Genomic DNA, 24,639 nt, shown 5'->3' with positions numbered 1-24,639 from the left:
AACTAATGGGTCAGGCAGTGTTTAAAAGAATACAGTTTCCGTGTAATTATTTTGGGACATAAGCTAAGCTAGCCATGTGGGCGGCAGGGTGCTGGGGACGCAGCCCCGCCGCTCTTAATTCAACACTTTTGTAAGGGAATCTGGCTGTTGTTTTAACTCAAAAATGGAACCTTTTAATATCATTTTTTGAACAAACTGTCTACTTAGTATGGAAATCATCAGAAGAGGTACACATAGTCTAACTATTGGTACATGCCCACCAAGCAGTCCTAGGGACTCAATCTTGTTTTTATCTTGATGAATTAACCCATAAAGCAGAACCTTAATTTGGGCTACCTCTAGTCACAGTGGGTTTTATCTGTCAATGGGCTGACAGCCAGTTCCTATCCCTGTGTAGTATGGCAGGGGCCAGGTATCTAAACTTAACCAACAGTCCTGGCTTATGTCTGGCTGGGAATGGTTAAGACAGCCTCAGGGTCCCTTCCTGTGGCATAGAGCCTGATTCTGCAAGTATTTTCTATTTCCCAGAGGCCTGAATCTTTTAATGAAGTTTTTTTTTTTTTTTTTTTTTTTTTTTTTTTTTTTTTTTTTTTTTTTAGGAAGCTTCAGTTCCACAAAACTGAATTTTGTAATAGAAAATTGTTTTTCTTCTGGCACAGCTACAGGGCATGCATAGAATTGTAAATTCTGTATTTCTGTCTCAAAAGATAAAGCCCCATGTCTTTCCTTACTGTAATACAACCAGGTGTTTAAAGTGGGCATCAGTGAACAGAGGTCAGAATGAATATGGGCTGCTGGTCTGTAATTACATTAGGTAATAACATGTCCTGTCATTCTTAGTTCCCTGGTCCAGACCTACAGGCAGTCCCCACTGGAGCATGACCCTGAACTCATACCAGATGTTAGACCCTGTGGGAGAGAGAGGATAGGGAGAGGAAGGGCTTGGGGATCGGTGGAATCTAATCTTAATGGGTCCATCGTCCAGAGACAGTCCATTTGGCAGCAATGTGGCTTCTGCTTTCTTGCTCTAGGTGATATGGGTCCTTAGTGTCATGCCAGCTCTCTTTACTGCTTTAGGAGTGGAAAGAATCAAACCTTTTAGGGTCTTTTCCAGGTTACTTCCCGTGTCATCTGGCTACTTGCTTGACCCAGACTGGTCAAAGGGAAACAGGTGGTGTACTCAGATGTCAGCTGGGTCCCAGGATAGTCCAGTGATTAACCATTATGAAGGGCTGGAGTGCCTGTAGTGACTGAAAAGTTTCTGCCCGCCATAAACCTCTCCACTGAAGCTATAATCCCAATCAGACCACATCAAACCAAATTAGAAAAAGCCCAGGTTTATTTATTTTACCATGCTGTCTCAAACATTAAGTGATCATGGTATATCATCAGAATATCAATTTTCTCCACCTGGTTCCTAAATATCAAGGGCCCCACTGGTTTGGTGGCAAGCCAGGTCAGAAGCCGAGCTGGGGGACAGCAATATGTAGAGGAAGCTAAATAGCCTGCCTCCTCCCACCCCCGCCGCAAAATTTTTTTTTCTTTTTCTTTCTTTCTTTCTTTTTTTTTTTTTTGTGAGGCAGGGTTTTTCTGAAACAGTCCTAGCTGTCCTGGAACTCACTGTGTAGACCAGGCTGGCCTCAAACTCACAGAGATCCCCCGCCTCTGTCTCCCAAGTGCTGGGATTAAAGATGTGTGCTACCAAGCCTGGCAGGGGTCTGTGGCAAGATTTTCTTCCCAGTGCTGTGAAGCCCTCTTTCTAGATCATACTGGGGCATGCCGGACAGTATAAGTGTAGTGACTGACCATGTGGATGGTGGAGGTGGGCTTTCCTTTTTCCTTATCTGAGAGCCTAGTTCAGATGGATCAGTGCTGCTCTCTGGGCCGAGGTTTCTGGTGTGCGTCCTTATTTTTTCAGTTAACGGAACTGCTACAGCTCCCATCTACCTGGTGGTTTCATCTTTCATTCCTGACAGTCATGGACTAGCACCTGTGTCATCACACAAGAGGGCTGCCTCAGCCATGTCACCGTGTGCTGTGAGGATAAGATCTTGACCCAGAGTTAACTTACTTGGTTTTTTGTTTTGTTTTGTTTTGCATTAAACTAACTTTAGCTGCCATTGCTTTCAGGCAGATGGGCCAACATCTGGCTACAAGGTTCAATCATTTAGACATGTACATCACAGGACATTGCCGTGACCCCAAAGTTTGGGTTAAAACCCCTTTGTTTTGTGTTTCTTGAACAAACAGATGAAAATGTTTAGAGACATCTGGAAATTCTATGCCTGGAGTGGAAATCAGACCTGTTTTTAAAGCCTTAAATGCATTTTGTTGAGTCTCAGTCCACATTAGGGCCCAGGGCCCCTTTGTGCTGGTTTATAGAGGCCTTGCCATCTCTACAGACTCTGGTATCCAGAGACAACCATATCCAGTAGCATCCCAGAACTCTTTTACTGTTTCTTAGTCTTTGGGGCTGGGATCTGAGAAGTTTTTGTCTCAGTCAGTTGTTGTTGTTGTTAAACACCTTTTGAACTACCTCCAGCAACTGGGACCTGATGTGGGAGTGTCATATATCAATCTGTTGATTTCATTGGTTAAGCAATAAAGAAATTGCTTGGCCCTCATAGGTTTAAAACATAGGTGGGTGGAGTAAACAGAACAGAATGCTGGGAGGAAGAGGAAGTGAGCTCAGACTCGACAGCTCTCCTCTCGGGGGCAGACGCCTCAGAGAGACGCCATGCTCCCCTCTCTGAGGCACACGCTATGAAGCTCCGACCCAGGATGGACGTAGGCTAGAATCTCCCTGGTAAGCCACCTCGTGGGCTACACAGATAATTAGAAATGGGCTAGTCCAGGTGCAAGAATTAGCCTAGAAGAGGCTAGATAGAAATGGGCCAAGCAGTGTTTAAAAGAATAAAGTTTGTGTGTTGTTATTTCAGAGCATAAGCTAGCCAGGCGGCCAGGGTGCTGGGGACGCAGCCCCGCTGCTCCTAATACAACAGGGACCTTCTTTTACTTTGAAAAATTATAAACTTGTGTAACATTTTTCTAATACCCTGACTGACTTGGTTACAGATGAAATCTTTTTAGCCACAGTCTTTAATCCTTCTAAAAAGTACTTAGTGAAATTCCTTAAATGTCCTTGGAAAGATGGGAATATCTGTTCTTTTTAGGCTGTGTTTCCTGGTAGCGGTTCCCTTGCCTACCACAGGGGCAGTGTTTTTACTGTTTTCAAAGAGAGTAGTGGGCTAAGAGATCACTGATTGAAAAGGAGACAAATTACGAAATAGAAAATAGTGGAACTTAATCTTTTCCTTTTGGTTCAGTCCAGGAGAAGTTTTCTCCTTCCCTGGAACTACTTAGAGCAGGTGCAACATGGAGGGAATGCTCCCTGGGAACTGTTTCTCCACCCCACGTGCACTGTTCTTAGATGATGGTGACTTGTGGGTGTAGCCTAGTGACCTGGTGCCTTCCCCTCCTCACAGGAACCACGCCTGTGCGAGAGCAGCAGTATAAGTAAGTGCTTCTGTGCCTAGAGTGGAACGGGGGAGGGGTTGGGTGAAGTGTCCTGTAAATCCCACTGAGGTCCATTTGGTAGCTTCAGTATTTCTGCCTAGCTTTCTTCTGGATGGCTTGTCCATGGGAGAGACTTGGGTATTGACATCTCCCACTATCAGTACGTGAGGGTCGATATTTGATTTGAGCTGTGGTAGTGTTTCTTTTACTTATGAAGGGGCTCTGTGTTTGGGGAAGAGATGTTAGAAATGCATCGATGGAGGAAGCCAGCACTGACAAGATAGACACACCACACTCTAATGTTAATGGAAGGGCCATGAGTTCCTCTTGCCAGAGATAGGGAGAATTACTCCTATTTTAGTAGGCAGGACTTTGTCCAACCCATTGAGGAAATGGGGGCTTCTGTTTAAATTCCTGACCTTGGGAAAAGTATTTTCTCCAGGAACCAGATACTCTGTTATACAATATTGCATAGTTTATCTAAATAGCTAAAGTTTAAAATAAGCAAAGGCTAAGATAGACAAGTACTGTGAACCTGAGTAGAACTTAGGAATTTATAAATTTTGATTTTTAAATATACCTTTTCTATCAAACAAATCTTATTTATCAAATATACTGTTATGGTTTTGGTCCCTGGTCCCTTTGAGAGACAAGCCACGCCTACTCCCTCCCCATCTGCTGAGGCAGGCTGATCTTCAGCTTCCAGTCTGAGCTCGCTCTCTTTTCCATCTTCCTCTCAGAGAGGCAGCTTCACTTCTGCCTCTCTCCCCACTTCTCTGCTTCCCCCTTCTGTCTCTCTCTCCTCTTCTCCTCTCTCTCTGTCTCTCTCTCTGTCTGTCTCTCTCTCTTTCTCCCCTCTCCCTTCCCCCTTCATAACCCCCTGAATAAATATTCAACCTCACTCTGCAAGTCGTGTCTATCAATGTTTCTGTCTTCTGCCCACCCACCATGTGTCTCCCTGCCTGGGACCAGCCACTGCTCAGGGACTGGCAGCCATCTCTACCTGGGACTAGCCGCTCTCAGGGCCCATTGCCTGCTGCCACATGGCCTGCCACCACCGCTTAGGCCACCGCTCTGGGACCGACAGCCAACTCCACCTGAGACTGGCTGCTCCCAGGGCCCATTGCCTGCCACCACATGGCCCGTTACCACCATTTGGGACCTACAGCATTTCTGCTGCCTACTGCCACCAGGGATCTTGCAGCATTTTTTTTAAAAATTATAAAATATACCTTATTCATCAAGTATATGTTCCTTATCAAAATTTTTCTAGCAGCTTGGTGTTAGCTTATGTGAGAGCAGGCAGAGTAATCATTGTATATGGTTCCACAGTGGCACAGATTTTTTCCAAAGAATTATTTTGTTTAAAGAGGCTCCATTGTATACACCCCCATTCTCCAGTGAAGTCCACACAAAAATTCCCAAAAGAAAAGACATAAGGAAAGTAGAAGCCTGTATTTCCATTGATGAGCCCTTCCTACAGAATAGTAAAGAGATCACAGATTTCTGGTGCATTATTAATCACAGGCGAATTCCCAGATCTGCTCCAGGGTAATAAAAAGAAAGCTTCAGAGTAGCAAAGGTTTAGGGGGGGAAAAATCTTATCTATTGAAAAAGGCCTTTATGAAAAAACAGGCTCACATGATACTGTTTCTTAAAAAATTCTCTTTCAGGAAACCCTAGCCAATATAAGAGCTGTATATTGAATGTCATATTATATTCCTTAAGTAAACAACAAGGATAGAGCCATTCTATAAACACAAGAAATCACAAGGTTTTTCTCTCAGGCTCTAAAACTTCATATTGATGGTAACTATGACATGCTCAGGTATCTGCCAGCTTCCTTGATGTGTTATTGTCTGCAAAGCAGGCAGAAAGGCACAGGGCTAGAGACAGTGACCTAGAGAGTGTCCCAAATCTTAAGATGCATTTTTCTATTGCATAAATAGTTAGTTAAACCTTGAATTTTATAACATAAAAATAAGTGCAGAAAGTCAGTTATTGGGACAAGGAATTGTGTCTTTATATCTGCCAGGTTCTTTTTGTGAGTGAAAAACTGGCACTATGGTTATTCCATGCCTGACCTTGGGGACTCCTGGAATTGTCCTCAGAAGAGCACTTTGTCTCCAGGACAACAAGTCTATTTGATTTTGCTGAGGCCTCAGCTAGAAACCTGGCTGGGAAAGTGTTTTATTCACAAGCATTTTACAGTTTTCCGACAACTCACAGACATACTTATGCCCAGAAAGTATAAAACACACCACCAAAGGTTGTGGAAAGAACCCCACAGTGGTTCTTGTTAGGGAGGTAAAGAAAGTCACTGGAGAACATTACAGACAGGAACAACCAGTCATTCATGGTTGACAGTCCTACGGCTTTGCCAAGTAGGGCTCCCCAACAATGTCTAATGGCTCGACTTGTTCAATTCTAGTTGTCACTTCTGTGTATTCTTTTAGTGACCTCCAACAATTTTTTTAATCAAAGTTTCCTTTTACAAAGATAAAAATCAGCACATTTTCCACAGCTCACCTGAGGTATGGCTAGCACAGAGACTGGCAGGTTTCCTTGGTCTTATCTCAGTGTCATAGCAAAACCTGGCGAATTCCCCAGAAATGAGTCCTCAGCCCCCTAGAAACTGGTCAGTGTAGTCCTCCTTTTTAATGATTGCTACCTTTTAAGCTGTGGCTGGCTATCTTACTGGTCAACAGCAGCTAAGGCCACAAGAGCTAAGGAAATTCTTAGGCACTCTTTCAAAGCTACTAAGAGAACTTATCTAAATCTCTGTTCTGATAAAGAACAGATTGAAAGGTTGAGGTAGAATCCTGCTTCCTAGAGAGGCTGAATAGCAAGCAGCTCACCTAGCTCACCTCCTCACATCCCCCTTAAAATAATATTCTACATTTTCTCCTTTTTGTCTAAACAAAGTTGTTTTCATTATTATAGCTCTATAGTAGAGCTCGAAATCAGGGATGGCAATGACTCCAGAAGTTTCTTTATTGTACAGAAATTTTGACTATCCTGGGTTTTTTGTTTTTCCATGTGATATTGAGTGTTGTTCTTTCAAGGTCTGTGAAGAATTGTGCTTGGATTTTTATGGGGATTGCATTGAATCTGTAGATTGCTTTTGGTAAGATTGCCATTTTTACTATGTTGATCCTACCTACCCAAGAGCATGGGAGATCTTTCCATTTCCTGATATCCTCTCCATTTTATTTCTTCAAAGACTTAAAGTTCTTGTCATACCACCAGCAAAGGAAAGGTAGAGGCCTATCCATTCTTTGGTAGTAGACTCCAATGAGTTTTATTCTTGCTGTTGTTGTCTTATGTGTTGTTAATTCTTTTTACCTAGCCAGAACTCTGAGGTATATATGCAGAATCAGTGTTCAATCTATACCTACAGATTTAACTATTATTTGAAATGTTTTGGCTATGAAAGTGTATTGTTGGATTCCAGTCCTAGGAGGAGGCCAAATCAGAAGGCCAGTTCCTGGAGGAACTTTTTAAGCTATTATTCGAGTAGGTGTAGTTTGGGTTGGAATAGAATGGGTATGTACAGAAACTAGCAAGTACTTTCATACTCCTGCAGTAAGCCAGATCTTGGTGACGTTTGTTTTCCTAGAGTTCTTGGTAGTCTTACTCTCTTTCCTGTACCCTTTCCTTCAGAGGGGCTCTCAACTCTGCTGTCTGTTGTGGGTATAAGAGCTTGACCCAGAGTTAGCTTGTTTGTTTGTTTCCTTTTCATTGATTGTACTGCTCTTCTCAACTATGCTGTCTGTTGTGGGTATAAGAGCTTGACCCAGAGTTAGCTTGCTTGTTTGTTTCCTTTTCATTGTACTGCTCTCAGACTGCTGGGCCAGCCTGTGGCTACAGGATCTAATAATTTGGACTGGTATGTCACAAGGCATTTCCATGGCCCCAAAATTTGGGTTAAAAACCATTTTGCCTGTGCTTCATGGGGAAACAGATGAAAAGGTTTTGAGACATCTGGAAATTCTGTGGCTGAAGTGGAAGACACAGCTGTTTTGAAAGTGCTAAATGGCTTTTAGTAAGTCTCAGTTCACATTAGGGACTCAGTGCCCCCCATTTGTGCTGGTGTGTAGAAGCATTGGCGTTTTCAGAAACTGCGGAATACAGAGGCAGCAGTCCCCAGCTGCACCTGGGGACTCTGGAACATTTTTCATAGTCCCTGGAATTGGTATCTGAAGGATGACAGCAATCCTACTCTGAAACAGGCTCCTTTGGCTTCCCTTCAGCTGGTAGCCAAGGTAGGTAGGCTTCTACAACCTTGGGCTTTCTTAGCCAGTATTTTGTAACCCAAGCCCTGTAACTCTTGCAGGCATCCCTCAATGGCCCCTTTTTAATGTGTTTTCAAAAAAAAACTGTGAAGGAAACTCTGCATTTAGTGTGTTTACCTTCTGGGGCAACCTTGTACAGGTATATTGCCCACTGCATGCTCCCTCTGGGTCTGATCATTTAAAAGTAAATATAGAATGATTCACCTTTGCCAATGGGAGGCTAAAGAATGCATCTTTCAGGAGAGTGTACACCTGTTTCTCTGGAAGAAACAGACTCAAGAGAATCAGACCCAGGTCTCTTTATAGGTAGGAAAGGCCTGTTCCAAGGTGACTAGCAGGGTGCCAGGATGCCTGTTTCTTCAAGACAGACAGTATGGACTTCAAATTCCCCCTTTGTTTCCAGGATCATTGGATATTGCTTATCTTTTGATTGGAGGTAGAACTTTCTGCTAGGTTACAGTCTTCTGACAGATGTTAAGATACCAAAATTTTATTGGGGATCTATAAGTTTCACTGTGTCTCGTTATCAGAGAAGGTGAAGTTGACTGTGAGTTTATGCAAAAGTTCGTTTTTTGGGGTCAGTTTTCATTGGTAAACACCTTTTAAACTACCTCCAGCAACTGAAACCTACTTCTACCTTTAATCTTTTTTAGTTTTTGCAACACTTTTCTAATATCTGGGGCAACTGGGTGACAAAGGGAATCTTTGCAGTTGTCTTTAATCTTTCTAAAAAGTTGGACTGAATGAATTTCTACATTATGGTATGACTACAAACTTGTAAGGGCCAGGACATGTGTTGGTTTGAATTGGATTGGCCCCCATAGAGTCGTGTCTTTGAATGCTTGGCCCATAGGAAGAGGTGTGGCATTGTTAGAGTAAGTGTGTCATGGTGGCGGCAAACTTGAGTCTGTGTGTCTCAGTCTCCTGCTGCTGTGAATCAAGATACAGAACTCTCAGCTCCTTCTCCAGCACCATGTCTACCCGCATGATTCTCTCTCTCTCTCTCTCTCTCTCTCTCTCTCTCTCTCTCTCTCTCTCCCTCTCGATGAAGGACTAAACCTCTGAAATGTAAGCCAGCCCCAATGAACTGTCTTCCTTTATAAGAGTGGCTATGGTCATGGTGTCTCTTCACAAACTTAAAATCCTAACTATGATACCAGGGGACCTGGAATATTTCAGGTTGCCAGACCCCTAGCAATCGCCTGACTACTGGACTCCTTTTCCTTCCAAGGGGCTCTGAAACTCCTGGTGTAGAGGTTCAGTCTCTGGATACTCTGTGAGACCTCAAGTAATGTTTTTGATATTCACCACAGAGGATGCTGAAACATGGGTTCAAACCAATAGAAAGTCTTTATTAGCTGGCCTAGGACTACACTGCTTAATTGGGATCTGAGTATAGCATCAAGTCTTCTTCAGCATGCACCTTTTTGTTTTCTTTTGTTTTGTTTTTTGAGATAGAATTTCTCTGTGTAGCCTTGGCTGACCTGAAACTCAATCTGTAGACCTGGCTTGCTTCGAATTCACAGAGTTCTGCCTGCCTCTGCCTCCCGAGTGCTGTTGTGCTTTTGAGCACAAAAACCATATTCTGGGTTGATATACTTGTGTTAAAAACAACAGTTAGCCAGAAGCAGAGCTATAGAAGCTCAAAAGCATGATTTACAGACTTTCCCATAACTACGGGCTTAGGTGGATTAGAACTTTGTTTCTGTTTTGGCTCATGGTGCTGCATATGTGCTGAGTTTTACAGCCTGAATGGCACTTCCGTGATGGAGTCAGTTATGCTAAGGTCTGGGGCCCTGTTACATTTCTGAGATGTAGCAGTATTTTCTTGTGTTTGAGTGAAATGTCAATGTCTGTTAGGTCCATTTGGTTAATAATATCTGTTGGCTCCAGTATTTCTCTGTTTAGTTTTTGTCTGGATGACCTGTGATGGGTGAGAGTTGGGTATTGATGTCTCCCACTATGAGTGTGTGGAGGATAATATTTTATTTAAGCTGTAGTAATGTTTCTTTTACAAATGAGGCTGCCCTTTTGTTTGGCAAATAGATGTTAGAAATTGGTGGGCATACTAGAAGAGTAATGAGGCCACATTTGTTATTAATTTTTCCAGTGGTATTCACACATGATAGGCAAATAGTCTGCCACTGCATCAGCTTTTATACAGAATTTCCTTGAGCCAGACATGTGCCCTACACCTTTAATTCCAATACTTGAAAAGCTGAAGCAGGAGGCTTCCGTCTAGACCAGAGCATAGAAGAGACCTGGCTTGAAAGACACAGAATAATTACATCATTACAATACCAAGAACTCAGTTGGGCATATTTGCAAGTTCTACAGTGTATCATTGGAAAAGAAAATGCAGTTTCCTAGGCCAATAGAAGGCCAAGTGGTGATGCCTTTTACATGGCAGGACCGTCCATTACTAGAGTTAAAAGATTTTAAAATTGATCTGTCACTTTCCCTTTATTTTTGTTCTTCAAGAAGTTGCCATATATTTCTGTATTATACTCTGATTTAAGTAGCTGAGCATGAGGGCTCACACCTGTCATCATAGTATTTTAGAGACAGGTGCAGGACGTTCAAGACTAACCTCATCCAAATAGTGAGTTCCAGGCCAGTCAGAGCTACAAAGAGCTCTTGTGGCAAGAAGCGCTCAAAAAGTAGAAATATGTTTAAGATTAGGAGTAAGACCATCTGTCAGTTAGAATTTGACCAAACAGTGCTGATGAGGTGGCTCCATTGAAAAGAGCTCTGTATGCAAGCCCGACCACAGTTTGATCCTAAGAACCCTTGGTGAATGGAGAAACTGACGTCTTAATGTTGTTCTCTGATCTTCAGACTCTCAGTGTGGCACTCTTGTGCCTGCCCCAACATACATAGCACATACATTCATCACGCCAATATATGCAATACTAAATTTTTAATTTTCTAGATAGGAAAAAAGAATATATTTTTGTATTGTGATGGGATTAAGATGTCAAGTCGATGTATGATATGTATTAATAAACAAATAATTCTTGTACTGAAAATGTAGTGCTTTTATGTGGCATTATTTCTCCATTTCTCCTAAAGCTCCCTTAATCAGTTGGAACTAAAATAGTTCACTATAGAGAGACTTTGTTTTATTTTTTAAGATTAGATCTTCAATGGCTAAGGCTGACATTGAACACCCAGTTCACCTGCTTCCACCTCCCTGTTCATAAGATCATGGTTTTCAGGTATCCATGCCTAGCCAACAAATACCTTCACGAAAGGCTTTATTTTAGTCAGACCTCTGTTGTATAGATTGTAGTCTTTAGCCTGATACTCAAAATTTAATTTTAGAACCATTCATAAGTATATAGTGATGTGATCAATGTAACTGGACAAACAAAGGCTGTTCATTTGGTCCTATGGATTCTTGTTTGTGGACAGTAAATTCCTGTTTCATTTAGATACAGCCATTGCTGGGGTATACTACAAGTCTTCTTCCTCCAGATAAACATTTACATGAGATGGGCTACCTTTAAAGAGATGGGCTTACAGAATCCTGATCCTTGCCCCCTTTAAGGAATAGGAATTGAACTGAAGGCTTCATGCATGCTGTGCCACCAACTGAGCCACATGCACAAAACTCTAGTCCAAATGGATTAAAGACCTCAGTATAAATCTGACCATGCTGAACCTGATAGAAGAGAAAGTGGGAAGTAGTCTGCAACACATGGGCACAGGAGACCAATTCCTACGTATAACCCCAGTAGCACAGACAATAAGAGCAACAATGAATAAATGGGACCTCCTGAAACTGAGGAGCTTCTGTAATGCAAAGGACACTGTCATTAAGACAAAAAGGCAACCTACTGAATGGGAGAAGATCTTCACCAACCCCGCATCAGACAAAAGTCTGATCACCAAAATATATAAAGAACTCAAGAAACTAGACATTAAAACTATAATTAACCCGATTTAAAAAATGGGGTACTGAACTGAACAGAGAATTCTCAACAGAAGAAGTTCAAATGGCTAAAAGACACTTAAGGTCATGTTCAACCTCCTTAGTGATCAGGGAAATGCAAATCAAAACAACTTTGAGATACCATCTTACACCTATCAGAATGGCTAAAATCAAAAACACCAATGATAGCCTATGCTGGAGAGGTTGTGGAGTAAGGGGAACACTCATCCATTGTTGGTGGGAATGCAAACTTATGCAACCACTTTGGAAATCAGTGTGGCGGTTTTTCAGGAAACTGGGAGTCAACCTACCTCAGTATCCAGCAATTCCACTCTTGGGAATATACCCAAGAGATGCCCAATCATACTACAAAAGCATTTGTTCAACTATGTTCATAGCAGCACTATTTGTAATAGCCAGAACCTGGAAGCAACCTAGGTGCCACTCAATAGAAGAATGGATAAAGAAGGTATGGCACATATATACTTTAGAGTTCTACTCAGCAGTAAAAAACAATGACATCTTGAATTTTGCATACAAATGGATAGAAATATAAAACACTTTACTAAGTGAGATAACCCAGACCCAAAAAGAGGAATATGCTATGTACTCACTCATAAGTAGATTCTAGCCATAAACAAAGGACATTGAGCTATAATTCGTGATCCTAGAGAAGCTAAATAAGAAGGTGAACCCAAAGAAGAACATATAGTTATCCTCCTGGATATTGAAAGTTGACCAGACTGTCTGGCAAAGTTGGGAGCAGGGGGTGTTAGGGTGGATTGGGGGGAAGGGGAGATGGGGAGAGAGAAGGGAGGAGGATTGGGGAGATCTTGGGGGATTGGGATAATTGAGATGGGGGAAGGTTGAATATGGGAGCAGGAAAGAAGTTATCCTAACCAAGGGAGCCATTTTCGGGTTGGCTAGAGTCTTGGCTTTAGAGGGGTTCCCAGGTGTCAAAGGGGATTTCCCCAACTAGGTACGTGGGCAGCAGAGGAGAGGGTGCCTGAACTGGCGTTGACGCACTATCACACTGATGAGAGAGAGAGAGAGAGAGAGAGAGAGAAGTTCTAGTGAGAAACAGCCATGTAAGCCCTTTAGAAATGATACCCTAGGTGTCTGACACCACAGAGCTGCAGGATTTAGGATTGCCCTGCAAGATTTTGGACTTGTTTGGTCCAATCTTTTCTTAATACTTGTGTTTGATAGCTATAATTTGTGTTTTCATATTACAAGATATGACAGTGAAGTGATTGCCTTGAGTGTCAGAAGAAACTTTGCATGTTTGACAGTGCAGGGACTGTCATATGTTACATCATATGATTACCTTTAAAGCTATACTAAATGTATTTTGCTTCATGTTTGGCTGTTCAATGAAAAATCTTCCAGATAGTATATTGTGTTTGTGCATTTGTCTCTGCTGTGTGGCCTTCATTGGTGACTTGTGCAACCCTGAGGAGGAGGGGCCTTCCTGGGTTAGAGCTTTGAGTGCTTACCCTCTCACTTTGATATTTTTATGCTTATAGTTTTGGCTGCACAAATTAGGTTTTTGTACACGTCAAGCATTTCCTCTTGTGATGAGCTTTGCCCACACCACTTTTGATCTTTGGTAGAGGGTGTCATTTTCAGACCAAGAATACATAGAGGACATGAAATTGAGAGTGATCTCCTGAATCACTGAATTACAGGTGTGTAACACCATCCCTTCCTTTGTGTATGTTTTTACATTTATAAATTTTCAAATATGTGAATCTTTTGCCTATATTCATGGCTGTGTACCATTCTTCTGTCTGATATTTAGTGAAGTCAGAAGAGAGCTTTGGATTCTCTTGACCTGGGGTTAGAAATGTTTGGGAGCCTGCAAGTGAGTACTGGGGATTGATTCCAGTCATCTTCAGTAGCAGTAGGTGATCTTATTTGTTGGCCCATCTTTATAATCTCCATCCCTATAGGTATTGCTATTTTTTATTGTTTCTGGATCAGCATTTATTTTACTAACGTTTTTGATTACTTTTACCTGTTAGTCAGTAACTTCTTAAAAATGCCTTCCTTTCTAGGAATTATTAGCCTTACAGTTTAAAAGAAATTTTTTCAATTTATGATGAACAGGTTCAGAATTGGAATGAATGTTCTAATTCTATGTAGCAATTTTGAGTGAGCCCCTGAGTGTTTTCTGTTTTTGTTTGTTTGAGACAGAGTCTCACTATGTACCTTTGGCTATTTTGGCTAGCTCTTCATAGACCAGACTGACTTTGAAATCACAGAGATTCATGTGTCTCTTCCTCCTGGGGTTTTGGGTTATATGTGTGTACCACCACACCTATCCTTTTTAAAGTTAATCATTTTGATAAAATTTTTCTGAGTTTGTGTACTGAATAGTGCTACTCTGTTTATAAGTCTCACTGTAGGTGTTGCTACGCGGTTCTCCTACAATGCGATATTCTATCTGGTGGTCACAGAAATGGAAGGCATCATCCTCCTTTTCAATTTCCTTCTAAAATGAATTGGTTATTGTATTTGAAATTCTATGACCTATGTCATGGAATATATTGAGTACAAAGAATTATCTAACTTTATTCGCAATGAAGTGTACATTTACAATGAAGTCAGTTTCAACATTTCCATTATGTACTTATATGGGACATTTTAGGATATATTGACCTATAAGGATGTGCATATGAAGTTCACGCATGAAGAGTGGGCTTTGCTGGATCCTTCCCAGAAGAGTCTCTACAAAGATGTGATGCTGGAAACCTACTGGAACCTCACTGCTATAGGTAATAATGTGAGCTTTCTGTCACTTTTTAACCTAAGGGGCCAAGCCTTTTTTGGTGGTTGGTGCTCTCTATGATTTTGACTGTGGAAGAAGAAGAATTCAGCGAATAAATTAGGTATTGTTCTAAAGTTCCCTGAAGATAGAAATGTAAATTGTGCCTAATTTTAGGTAATATATTTTTTGGTACTGTATTTTAGGCTATAAATGGGAAGACCATAATATTGAAGAATATGATCAAAGTTCTAGAAGACATGAAAGGTAATTTTCATATGCAAGCTGATACATATGTACCAGGTACCTATGAAAAATGTTGATGTATCCTAAACTTTTAATAAAAAGCAATAGTGTAAATAAGCACAGCTTTGTAATGCTTATTAAATTCTCACAACACCTTGTAGTCTAATGTCAGGTGCTGATCATTGTTTGCAAAGCATTTCTTTAAGAAAGAAGACAAGGAAACAATGCCATAATAGATGTCACAATTTCAATAATAGACATATGAGAGGCATGTTGTATAATTGTCCATCCACATAGTTTCATGCCCATCAAGTATCATATAAGGAATACACATTTATAAAGGATTTAGAGTATGAACAAGACCTGTTATAAGCAAATTGTTCCTATTATTACTAGTAGTCTTCAAATCCTTGTAGTGAGGGACTTACTATAGTTTAATGAAAGGAACAATTTATGAGAGTCGAGGACCTTGTTATCATGAGAAACCCTAATCCCTACACCACTTCTTCATGAGGCATAAAAATTTAGACCATGTGAATGCAATGTGAAAACCTTTTTTTTTATTCTTCCTTTGATAGGTACATCATCTTCAAAGACACACAAATATCCAATACTCAAGAGGATCTTTATGAATGTAAGCAACATGATGAAACATTTGGATCTGATCCCTCTTTAAAAGTACATCAAAGAACTCATTTGGAAGTAAAAAACTATGAATATAATGAAAGAATTAAACCCTTTTCATGTCACAGTCTCGATCAAGTATGTAAAACTCATACCAGAGGAAAAATACATGGATATCCTCAATGTGATACAGCCATTGCACACACCAGTTATCTTCTAATACATGAAAGAACTCCTACTGGAGAGATACCTCATAAGTGTAATCAGTGTGGTAAAGCCTTTGCACAGAAGAGTCGTCTTCTCAGACATGAAAGAATTCATACTGGAGAGAAACCCTATGAATGTAGTCAGTGTGCTAAAGCCTTTGGACATAAATGTGATCTTCAAGTACATGAAAGAACTCATACTGGAGAGAGACCCTATGGGTGTAATCACTGTGGTAAAGCCTTTGCCTATAAAAATCAACTTCAAGTACATGAAAGAATTCATACTGGAGAGAGACCCTATGGATGTAGTCACTGTGGTAAAACCTTTGCATGTAAAAGTAATCTTAAGATACATGAAAGACGTCATACTGGAGAGAAACCATATGAATGTAACCAATGTGGTAAAGCCTTTGCATGTAAAAGTAATCTTCAAACTCATGAAAGAGGTCATACTGGTGAGAGGCCCTATGAATGTAGCCAGTGTGGTAAAGTCTTTGGACAGAAACGTGATCTTCAAATTCATGAAAGAAATCATACAGGAGAGAAACGTAATGTATGCAATCAATGTGGTAAAGCTTTTGCACAGAAGAGTCATCTTCTCAGTCATGAAAGAAGACATAGTGGAGAGAAACCCTATGGATGTAATCACTGTGGTAAAGCCTTTGCATGTAAAAGTAATCTTAAAATACATGAAAGAAGTCATACTGGTGAGAGACCCTACACATGCAATCACTGTGGTAAAACCTTTGCATATAAAGTCAATCTTAAAAGACATGAAAGAAGTCATACTGGAAAGAGACCTTATGAATGTAATCACTGTGGTAAAACCTTTGCATGTAAAAGTGATCTTCAAATACATGAAAGAAGTCATACTGGAGAGAAACCCTATGAATGTAGTCAATGTGGTAAATCCTTTACATGTAAAGGTAATCTTCACACACATGAAAGAAGTCATACTGGAAAGAAACCCTATGAGTGTAATCATTGTGGGAAAGCCTTTGCCTATAAAAGTAATCTTCAAACACATGAAAGAAGTCATACTGGGGAGAGACCCTATGGATGTAGTCACTGTGGTAAAACCTTTACACATAAAAGTCTTCTTAAAATACATGAAAGAAGTCATACTGGAGAGAAACCTCATGCATATAATTAATGTGGTAAAGCTCTATAATATATTGTATTCCACAAATGTGGGATAATTTGAATAAAAAACCTAATTTGCAAATGAAAACAATATTTATGCTGTCATCCATTATGTTTGGGTAGTGTTACTTTATTCTGGGGACTAAAAACTTGTTCTTAATATTTTCTGAGAATGCCAGAGAATTTTACCGGTGAGTAAATGTGATCACTGCTAAGCATGATGGCCAGAATTCATTCTCTGGGAGACCCACATTTCTCCTACAGGTTCTTCACTGCACTTGTGTTGTATGCACACTAACACACCAGCACATACGTAAATATTTTTGAAGCTGAAATCAGAGCCAGTGAGTTCACTCACCAGTTTAGGGCACTTAACTGCCAAGCATGAGTACCCTGGTTTCATCTCTAGTACTCACATATAGGAACTAGAGACCAGATACCTGTAAGTTGTCTTCTGACTGGCACGTGGACACCATGGCACTGTTGTTTATACACAGTAATTCTTTTTTATTTTTGGAGACATTGTTTAGCAGTGAAGGCTTCATAGTCCTGAAACTCATTCTGTAGGTAAGGCTGACCTCGGTTTCGGGGATATCCGTGTTCCTCTGCTTCCCATGTGTAGGGCTTAAAGGTGTGCCAGCACCACCCAGCCAGAGTTAAAAATGTTTAAAACAGGAATGATATTATCCTTTGAAATCAATTCATTGAAAAATTCCTAGAGCCATTACTGTTTATTTAAAAAATATGATGCTTCTTGTTTAAATCTTATATTATCCTTGCATTGTCTGATTCAAAGTTGGGTCATTTTTAAAAAAATCTCTCCTGGGTATAGTGTTATGGTCTTATAATCCCAGAACTTAGAAAAGAAAGTCAAGAAGATCTGAGTTTTGAGGCCAGTTGGGTCAGATATTGTGTTCCAGGATGGCCATAGGTATAGAGAGAGATCTTGTCTCAAAAAAGGAATCTGATGTCTGCTTTACCCAAGAACCCAGGCTCAGTTCTCAGCACCCACTTCATTAATGACTTATGACAGCCAGTGAAAATGCTAATTTCATTTATGAATTCCTTCTTAGCCCCAGGATCTCCAAATGTTATTTCCAGTGTCATCAAAATCAAAATGTTTAGCATCTGATTGTGGAATAACCAATCTATTTAAAACTGTAGAAAAAGAAATGGCATTGTACTGTCTTTACAAATTATCTTGAGAGGCAAAAATAACTCCAGTTATTTGAATTTCAAACAAGTGAGGCATTTGTGCATCATTTGTATTCTTCACTGCCTTCAAACTTATTTCTCCCATTAAATTGTCTCCTGTGGTGTTATAGCACTAGAGGATAAGCCTTTGCAATGGATTTATTTACAGGATAAAGGTCAGAAATTATTAACTAGCAAATGGGATCTTTATAACTTTGTTTATCTTCAACAAAATATCAGATTGCCGTACTATATGATGACATTATATTGAATGGATCAAGTGAGCAGGAGGTAGTAACCACACTGAACTCTTTAGTAACACATGCCCAGCAGAGGATGGGACATAAATCCAACCAAAATTCAAGGGCCTTCTACCTCATTAATATTCTTAGAAGTTTAGTACTGCGTGACATGCAGCGATATTCCTGCTAAGGTGAAGGACAAGTTATTGCACTTGTCCCCCTTCTACCACGAAGAAAGAAGCACAAAACTTAGTGTCTCTGTTTGGATTCTAGAGACAGCAAATTCCTCTCCTGGGCATGTTATTCCAGCCTATGTATCAAGTGACTCAGAAAGCTGCTACTTTTGTGTGGGTCATGGAATAGGAAAAGGTTCTTCAACGGGTCCAGGGTGCGGTGCAGGAGCTATCACTTGGATCTATCACTTGGATCATATGATCCAACAGGCTCTATGGTACTTGAAGTGTCAGTGGCAGATAGGGATGCTCTTAGGAGCCTTTGCTGATTCTCTACAGTTGAGTCATAGAACAGATCTTTGGGATATGGCTCCACCATCTGTACACAAATGTTTGCTTTTAGAGACAGCTATTGGCCGGCTATTCAGCCTTAGTGAAAACTGAACATTTGACAATGGGCCACCATGTTACCATCCAACCTGAGCTTCCTGTACATAAGAAGATGGGTATTATCTGCCCCATCAAACCATAAATTAGAACGTTTGCAGCATCAATCCCTTATTAAATGGAAGTGATATATTTATGACTTGGCTGAGCATATCCTGAAGGCACAAGCTGCTAAGATGTGCTGTATAAACTGTAGGAGGTTGGTGGGGCCTGGAATGGTTGGGACCAGAGAGGGGGCCTGGAATGTTGGGATGCTGCTGTGGGCACAGCGACAGGTTGGGAAGGGTGGTGTAAGCGGCTGGGGGATGAAACAGGTTGGATCAGGTTGGAGACATAGATGGGTGTTAAAGTTTGGGGAACTTAGAAGGAGGATTAGAATAGGGGCATTCATCACATTGAGTGGAGCCACATCCAAGAAAAGTCCAGCAGTGGACAGGGCAGAGGCTGGGAAAGGGAACCACAAGTGCTGAGGTGGGTAGAACCAAGACAGGTGAAATGGGCTTGATAAGTTTGGGCAGGCCAACCCTGACATGCCAGAGCTTTACACAGTCATTTACAGGTGCATTTACAATACCTCTGGCACAGAGGATTCCCACAAACCCAAACACCCATGAAGACTTCTCCAAACACACATGCAAAGATGGCAACCATGCTGACACATGCATCATACATGCCCTACACATGAATATACCACTCTCAGATACATACCATAAACATACTCCCATAGTTAGTAATATGTACAGTTAGAGACAGCAAGCTGGGACAGCCAATTCTGTGGCCTGATGCCAACACTAGCTACCTATGTTTGCTCCCCATAAGATGGAAGGAGAGAACCAATTCTCAGGTAATTCTCTGGCTACCACCTCTGCACTGTGACGTGTACAGCTACCTGCAAATACAAAAGAAAAAATGTGTCAAAAATCTTTACAAGTACATAATTATACACACATTTACAGAGATATTATCTATTTGGGGAGGTACTAGGATTCAAACTGAGAACCTTGATAATGCATCTCTCCATTTGAGTTGCAGCCAGGAAGTACTGGGGCACATGGGAAGACACCCTACCAGGCCATATGACCTAGCTGCAGAGGCAGCTACTGGAGTTTGCTTCCAGGCATGAGAAAAGAAGAGGAGATCTTACACATGAATTGCTCCTGGCACTATGCTCTCCTGAAGGTATTTCCACATCATGGGCACCTTTCTGCATATGAGGGCACTGTCCATTAAACAAAAAGGGGTTGGATCTCCTAAAACTTTGGAGTTACAGATGTGAGCCACCATGTGAATGCTGGAAACTGAACTGTGTTTTCTTCAAAAAAGTACTAAAGTACTGAATCATCTCTCATCCCTTTTTATTTCTTTTAAGATTTAACTTATTATTCTTTTATTTGTGTCTCTACCTACATAGTACTGTACAAAAGTAAGATGACAGCCTGTGGGACCTAGTTCTCTCAACCCCTGGGTCTTAAGGACCAAACCTGTCATGCTTTGTCTACAAGCACCTTTACCTGCTGAACCATCCCATGACATCCACTGAGCCATGATCTTTTCGTTAATCATTGTGCTGGGGGTGTTAGTTTTTAAAACAGGCTCTTGAAGTCCAGGCTGACCTTGGAATCATGACTTTTCTTAGCCCACTGGGACCGACATGCCTTGTGCATGCAGAGGCATAAACATGCTGGGCCAGTACACACTATCTACCCAATGAGACCCATCTGAAATAAAAACATTGAATTGTCCCACTTGGTAATACACAGGTACACACTGAGTTTCTGTCTCAACAAACAAACAAAAAACAAAATCCTACAAATAAAAAAAATTTAAAGATCATGTATCTGTTTTGAGAGGGTTTCTTTTTTCTTTTTTTATTGATTTTTATTGAGTTCTACATTTTTCTCTGCTCCCCACCCTCCCAGCCTCTTCCTGTTGTGGGAGCTTTTTCCGCTCCTTCAGCCAATAGCTGCTAAGATACCAGCCTATTGGGGCATGGTCTCTTTCCCTTTAAAAGAGCGGCCACTTCCCTCGACTAGGCTCCCTTCCTGATTGTGCAGAGGGCTGTTGTCTGGGATGGTGATCTGTAAGTTTTTCCCCCTTAAATAAATAACCATTCTATTAATCATAATTCCAAACTGATGTGGAATTGTTTGTGACTTATGCCTTCATCTTCCCTCCCCTTCAACCCTCTCCCAAGGTCTCCATGCTCCCAATTTACTCAGGAGATCTTGTCTTTCTCTACTACCCTGTAGATTAGATCTATGTATGTCTCTCTTAGAGTCCTTGTTGTTGTCTAGGTTCTCTGGAATTGTGATTTGTGGGCTGGTTTTCTTTTTCTTTTTCTTTTTTGAGGGTTTATGGATAATCCAGGATTTATAAGGCAGATTATATTGTTTTGCAATACTAATTTGGTTTGAAATAACAAATAATTATTTAAGTGTATTGATTTCACCTCCCCAATTAAGTTCTAGACAAAGCAAAGAAGACTTAGTTATGATTACAGATCCAAATATGAATGTCACTTTTATAGACTGAATGTTTGTGTCCCTCTCAAATTCACATATGGAAATTTTTTTTCCATTCAAATATTTACACTTCCTTCCCTCCTCCCAATCCCCTCCCACTCACCCACTCCCTCTCCTTCCTCCCACTCCCTGCTTGAGAGAGGGCAGGGAACCCTGGTAGGTTGGTTATCTTTGATTTATGTTTAAGAACTACTTATGAGTGAGTACATGTAATAATTAACTTTCTGAGTCTGGGTTACCTCACTCAAAATGATGTTTTCTAGCTCCATCCATTTTCCTGCAAAATTCAAGATGTAGGGTTTTTTTTTCTGCTGTGTTATACTTCATTGTATAAATATACCACATTTTCCTTATCCTTTCTTTGGTTAAAGGATATTTAGGTTGTTTCCAGGTCCTGGCTCTGACAAACAATGCTGCTATGAACATAGTTGAGCACATGTCCTTGTGGCATGATTGAGCATCCTTTGGGTCGGAGCTTCATCGCATCTGCCCTGGGGAGCAGCAGCATGGTGTCTATCTGAGGCATCTTACCTCACTTCCTCTTCCTCCCAGCATTCTGTTCTGTTTACTCCACCCACCTATGTTCTAACCTATCAGGCCAAGCAGTTTCTTTATTAACCAATGACCTTCCTCCATCAGCTGTTGTTTTGTCTTGTTGATCGTGTCCTTTGCTTTACGGAAGCTTTTCAGTTTCAGGAGGTCCCATTTATTTATTGTTTCTCCCAGTGTCTGTGCTCCTGGGGTTATATTTAGGAAGTGGTCTCCTGTGCTCAGGCATTCAAGTGTACTTCCCACTTTCTCTTCTATAAGGTTCAGTGTGGCTGGCTTTATGTTGAGGTCTTTGTTCCATTTGGACTTGAGTTTTGTTCATGGTTATAGATATGGATCTATTTTCATTCTTCTACATGTTGATATCCAGTTATGCCAGCACCACTTGTTAAAAATGTTTTCTTTTTTCCATTTGATATTTTTTGCTTCTTTTTCAAAAATCAGATGTTCAAAAGTATGTAGATTAATATCCAGGTCTTCAATTTGGTTTAATTGGTCTTTCTGTCTGTTTTTATGGTAATACCAGGCTGTTTTCAGTACTATAGCTCTGTAGTAAAGTTTGAAGTCAGGCGTTGTGATGCCTCCAGAAGTTCCTTTATTGTACAGGATTGTTTTGGCTATTCTGTGGTTTTGTTTTTTGTTTTTTTTTGTTTTTTTTGGGGGGGGTTGTTTTTTTTTTTTTTGGCTTTTCCATATGAAGTTGAGTATTGTTCTTTTTAATTTCTTTGAAGAATTTTGCTGGACATTGCATTGAATCTGTAGATTGCTTTTGGTAAGATTGCCATTTTTACTATGTTAATTCTACCTACCCTAGAGCATGGGAGATCTTTTCACTTTCTTGTGTCTTCTTCAATTTCTTCAAAGATTTAAAGTTCTTATCATAAAGGTCTTCCACTTATTTGGTTAGACTTACTCTTGAGATAATTTATACTATTTGTGGCTATTGTGATGTTTCACTGATTTCTTTCTCAGCCCATTTATTATCTATGTACAGGGGGGCTCCTGATTTTTTTTAGTTAATCTTGTATCCTGCTACATTACTGAAAGTGTTTATATTCTAGGTGAACTGTTTGTTTCCCAAATTGAGCTAACTTCTATAGTTGGCACCAAATTGTCAGGCTCAGGTCTTTAGCAGCTCTAGCCAGCCACCGTTAGGCTCCACACATTCGTTTGGGTATAGAATTCCTGTACAGCAGCCCTGGGCCGCTAGCTGTGGTCCTTCATATTTTTTCATTAAACGTCTCAGAGCTGCTCCAAGTCCTCAGGCACCTTGGCCACCTGCAACTGCACTTCTGACTTGAGGGTCCAGTTTTTCTGGCACTTGCTGAAGCTCAGGTGGGATGTGGGCTTGCTTCCCTGGGGTCTCTGTTCAGCATTGCTTTCTTGCTTGCTTTGTGCTCATGTGGCTGCTTCCCAGTCAGGGACTTCCACGGAGTGTACAATCTGTGATTTACACTGAATAATTGTTTTTAATTTGAGCATATCTTCCATTATTTAACAATGAGATCAGATTGAAGCCACTCTTGTCACACTTGCCAGATGTGACACCTACTGGCAAGTAATGGTTATTGCACCTACTCCAATCCAAACTCAACCACAGGTAGGATTATAATTTAAAATATAAATTTATATTTTAAAAGGGCAAGATGATAGACAATTTAACAATCTAAGACTTCAGTAGCTTTTTTCCTTATACCATGTATGATGTTATGCAGGTTTTACATGATTTTAACATTCCTACACCCCTCTATTTGATTCTGGGGATTAGCTTTGTCCTTCATATTTCTTCCTTGAAAACGTGGTTTGATAATAGGTCCAGGAATGAGGCACTTTTAGAAATAATACAGTCTTTACAGACTGATAATGACCAACTAAAAGGGAAAGTCAGCATTCTGGACAATGATATAACCAATTTGGAAAACAAAACCAAGTTAATGACAGGGTGCTGAGACAATGTCTGAGAGAATTTGTACTGTTGACCATATTAATCAGACTCTATCAAATGGGTATGATAGATTGACTGATAGAATGTGTCTCCAGGAATGTAATATGTGTGCTATAAAGATTATGTCCAAGGATAAGACATTATTTCTACTGGACAGACTTCACACCTTGGAATCCTCAATGAAGGCATTAGAACAGAACACTGGACAGGAGATCCAGACTTTACAAAAGGCAGTGGTAAAAAGATTTGAAAAGATTGAGGAATTTATCAAATTTAATGACCAGGTACAAAAGGTACAAAGACAAAATGTAGCCTCATCAATACATACCACATTCTGGGACAGCTTACCCAGAGTTCTACCTGCCTTTCTGGTGATATCATGAGAAAGGCATCTGGCACTAAATATCCTAAGGTAGTCAAAGAATAGACATTTGAATCCATATGTATGACTGATCTAAAAGAAATTAAGCAATTGTATCATATGGAATACATATGGTCAAATGTGGGCTTCAAACAGCAAGGCAATACCACAAAATTGGATTCAGTTAATCTCAGCAGTCCTTGAAAATGGACCTCAGTTGCTTTGGAAGTATTATCGGAGGGAAGAAGTGAAAATTTTAGAGTAATAGGAAAAAGCAAAAAGACTTGAGATTTTCCAAGATCAAATTCTTGGCAAAGGACATTACTTTGATCTGTGGGAACGATGAACCCAGAAGATGTAGAAGAAAACAACTTTAAATGTATCTTTATGAAAATGATGGAAACCTTTTTTTAAAAAAAGTAAAAAAAAAAAAAAAAAGCTCCCCTAAAGAAATAAAGGAGCAAAGAAACAGAAA

At 40.4% G+C, this 24,639-nt stretch overlaps 2 protein-coding genes across 2 annotated transcripts in view; one reads left to right on the top strand and one right to left on the bottom strand.

The window, feature by feature from the left end:
- Window positions 1–16,809, top strand: part of LOC101992876 (zinc finger protein 431-like) — a 31,685-nt gene extending 14,876 nt beyond the window's left edge. Inside the window, exons 2-4 of the mRNA XM_013350264.2 lie at window positions 14,396–14,522; window positions 14,719–14,779; window positions 15,337–16,809. Of these exons, the coding sequence (XP_013205718.1) occupies window positions 14,396–14,522; window positions 14,719–14,779; window positions 15,337–16,741 (1,593 nt within the window). The 3' untranslated portion in view covers window positions 16,742–16,809. The remainder of the gene's footprint in view (window positions 1–14,395; window positions 14,523–14,718; window positions 14,780–15,336) is intronic.
- A 2,031-nt stretch (window positions 16,810–18,840) lies between these two features.
- LOC102000264 (zinc finger protein 431-like) overlaps window positions 18,841–24,639 on the bottom strand; it is a 47,799-nt gene continuing 42,000 nt past the window's right edge. The window contains exon 4 of the mRNA XM_026784300.1: window positions 18,841–19,676. Coding sequence (XP_026640101.1) covers window positions 19,673–19,676 — 4 coding nt within the window. The 3' untranslated portion in view covers window positions 18,841–19,672. The remainder of the gene's footprint in view (window positions 19,677–24,639) is intronic.

Source organism: Microtus ochrogaster, chromosome 22 (genome assembly GCF_000317375.1).
Source record: "Microtus ochrogaster isolate Prairie Vole_2 chromosome 22, MicOch1.0, whole genome shotgun sequence".
Classification (NCBI taxonomy): Eukaryota; Metazoa; Chordata; class Mammalia; order Rodentia; family Cricetidae; genus Microtus; species Microtus ochrogaster.
Note: the sequence above shows the minus strand (reverse complement) of the source record. Positions and strands in the feature narration are given on the sequence as shown.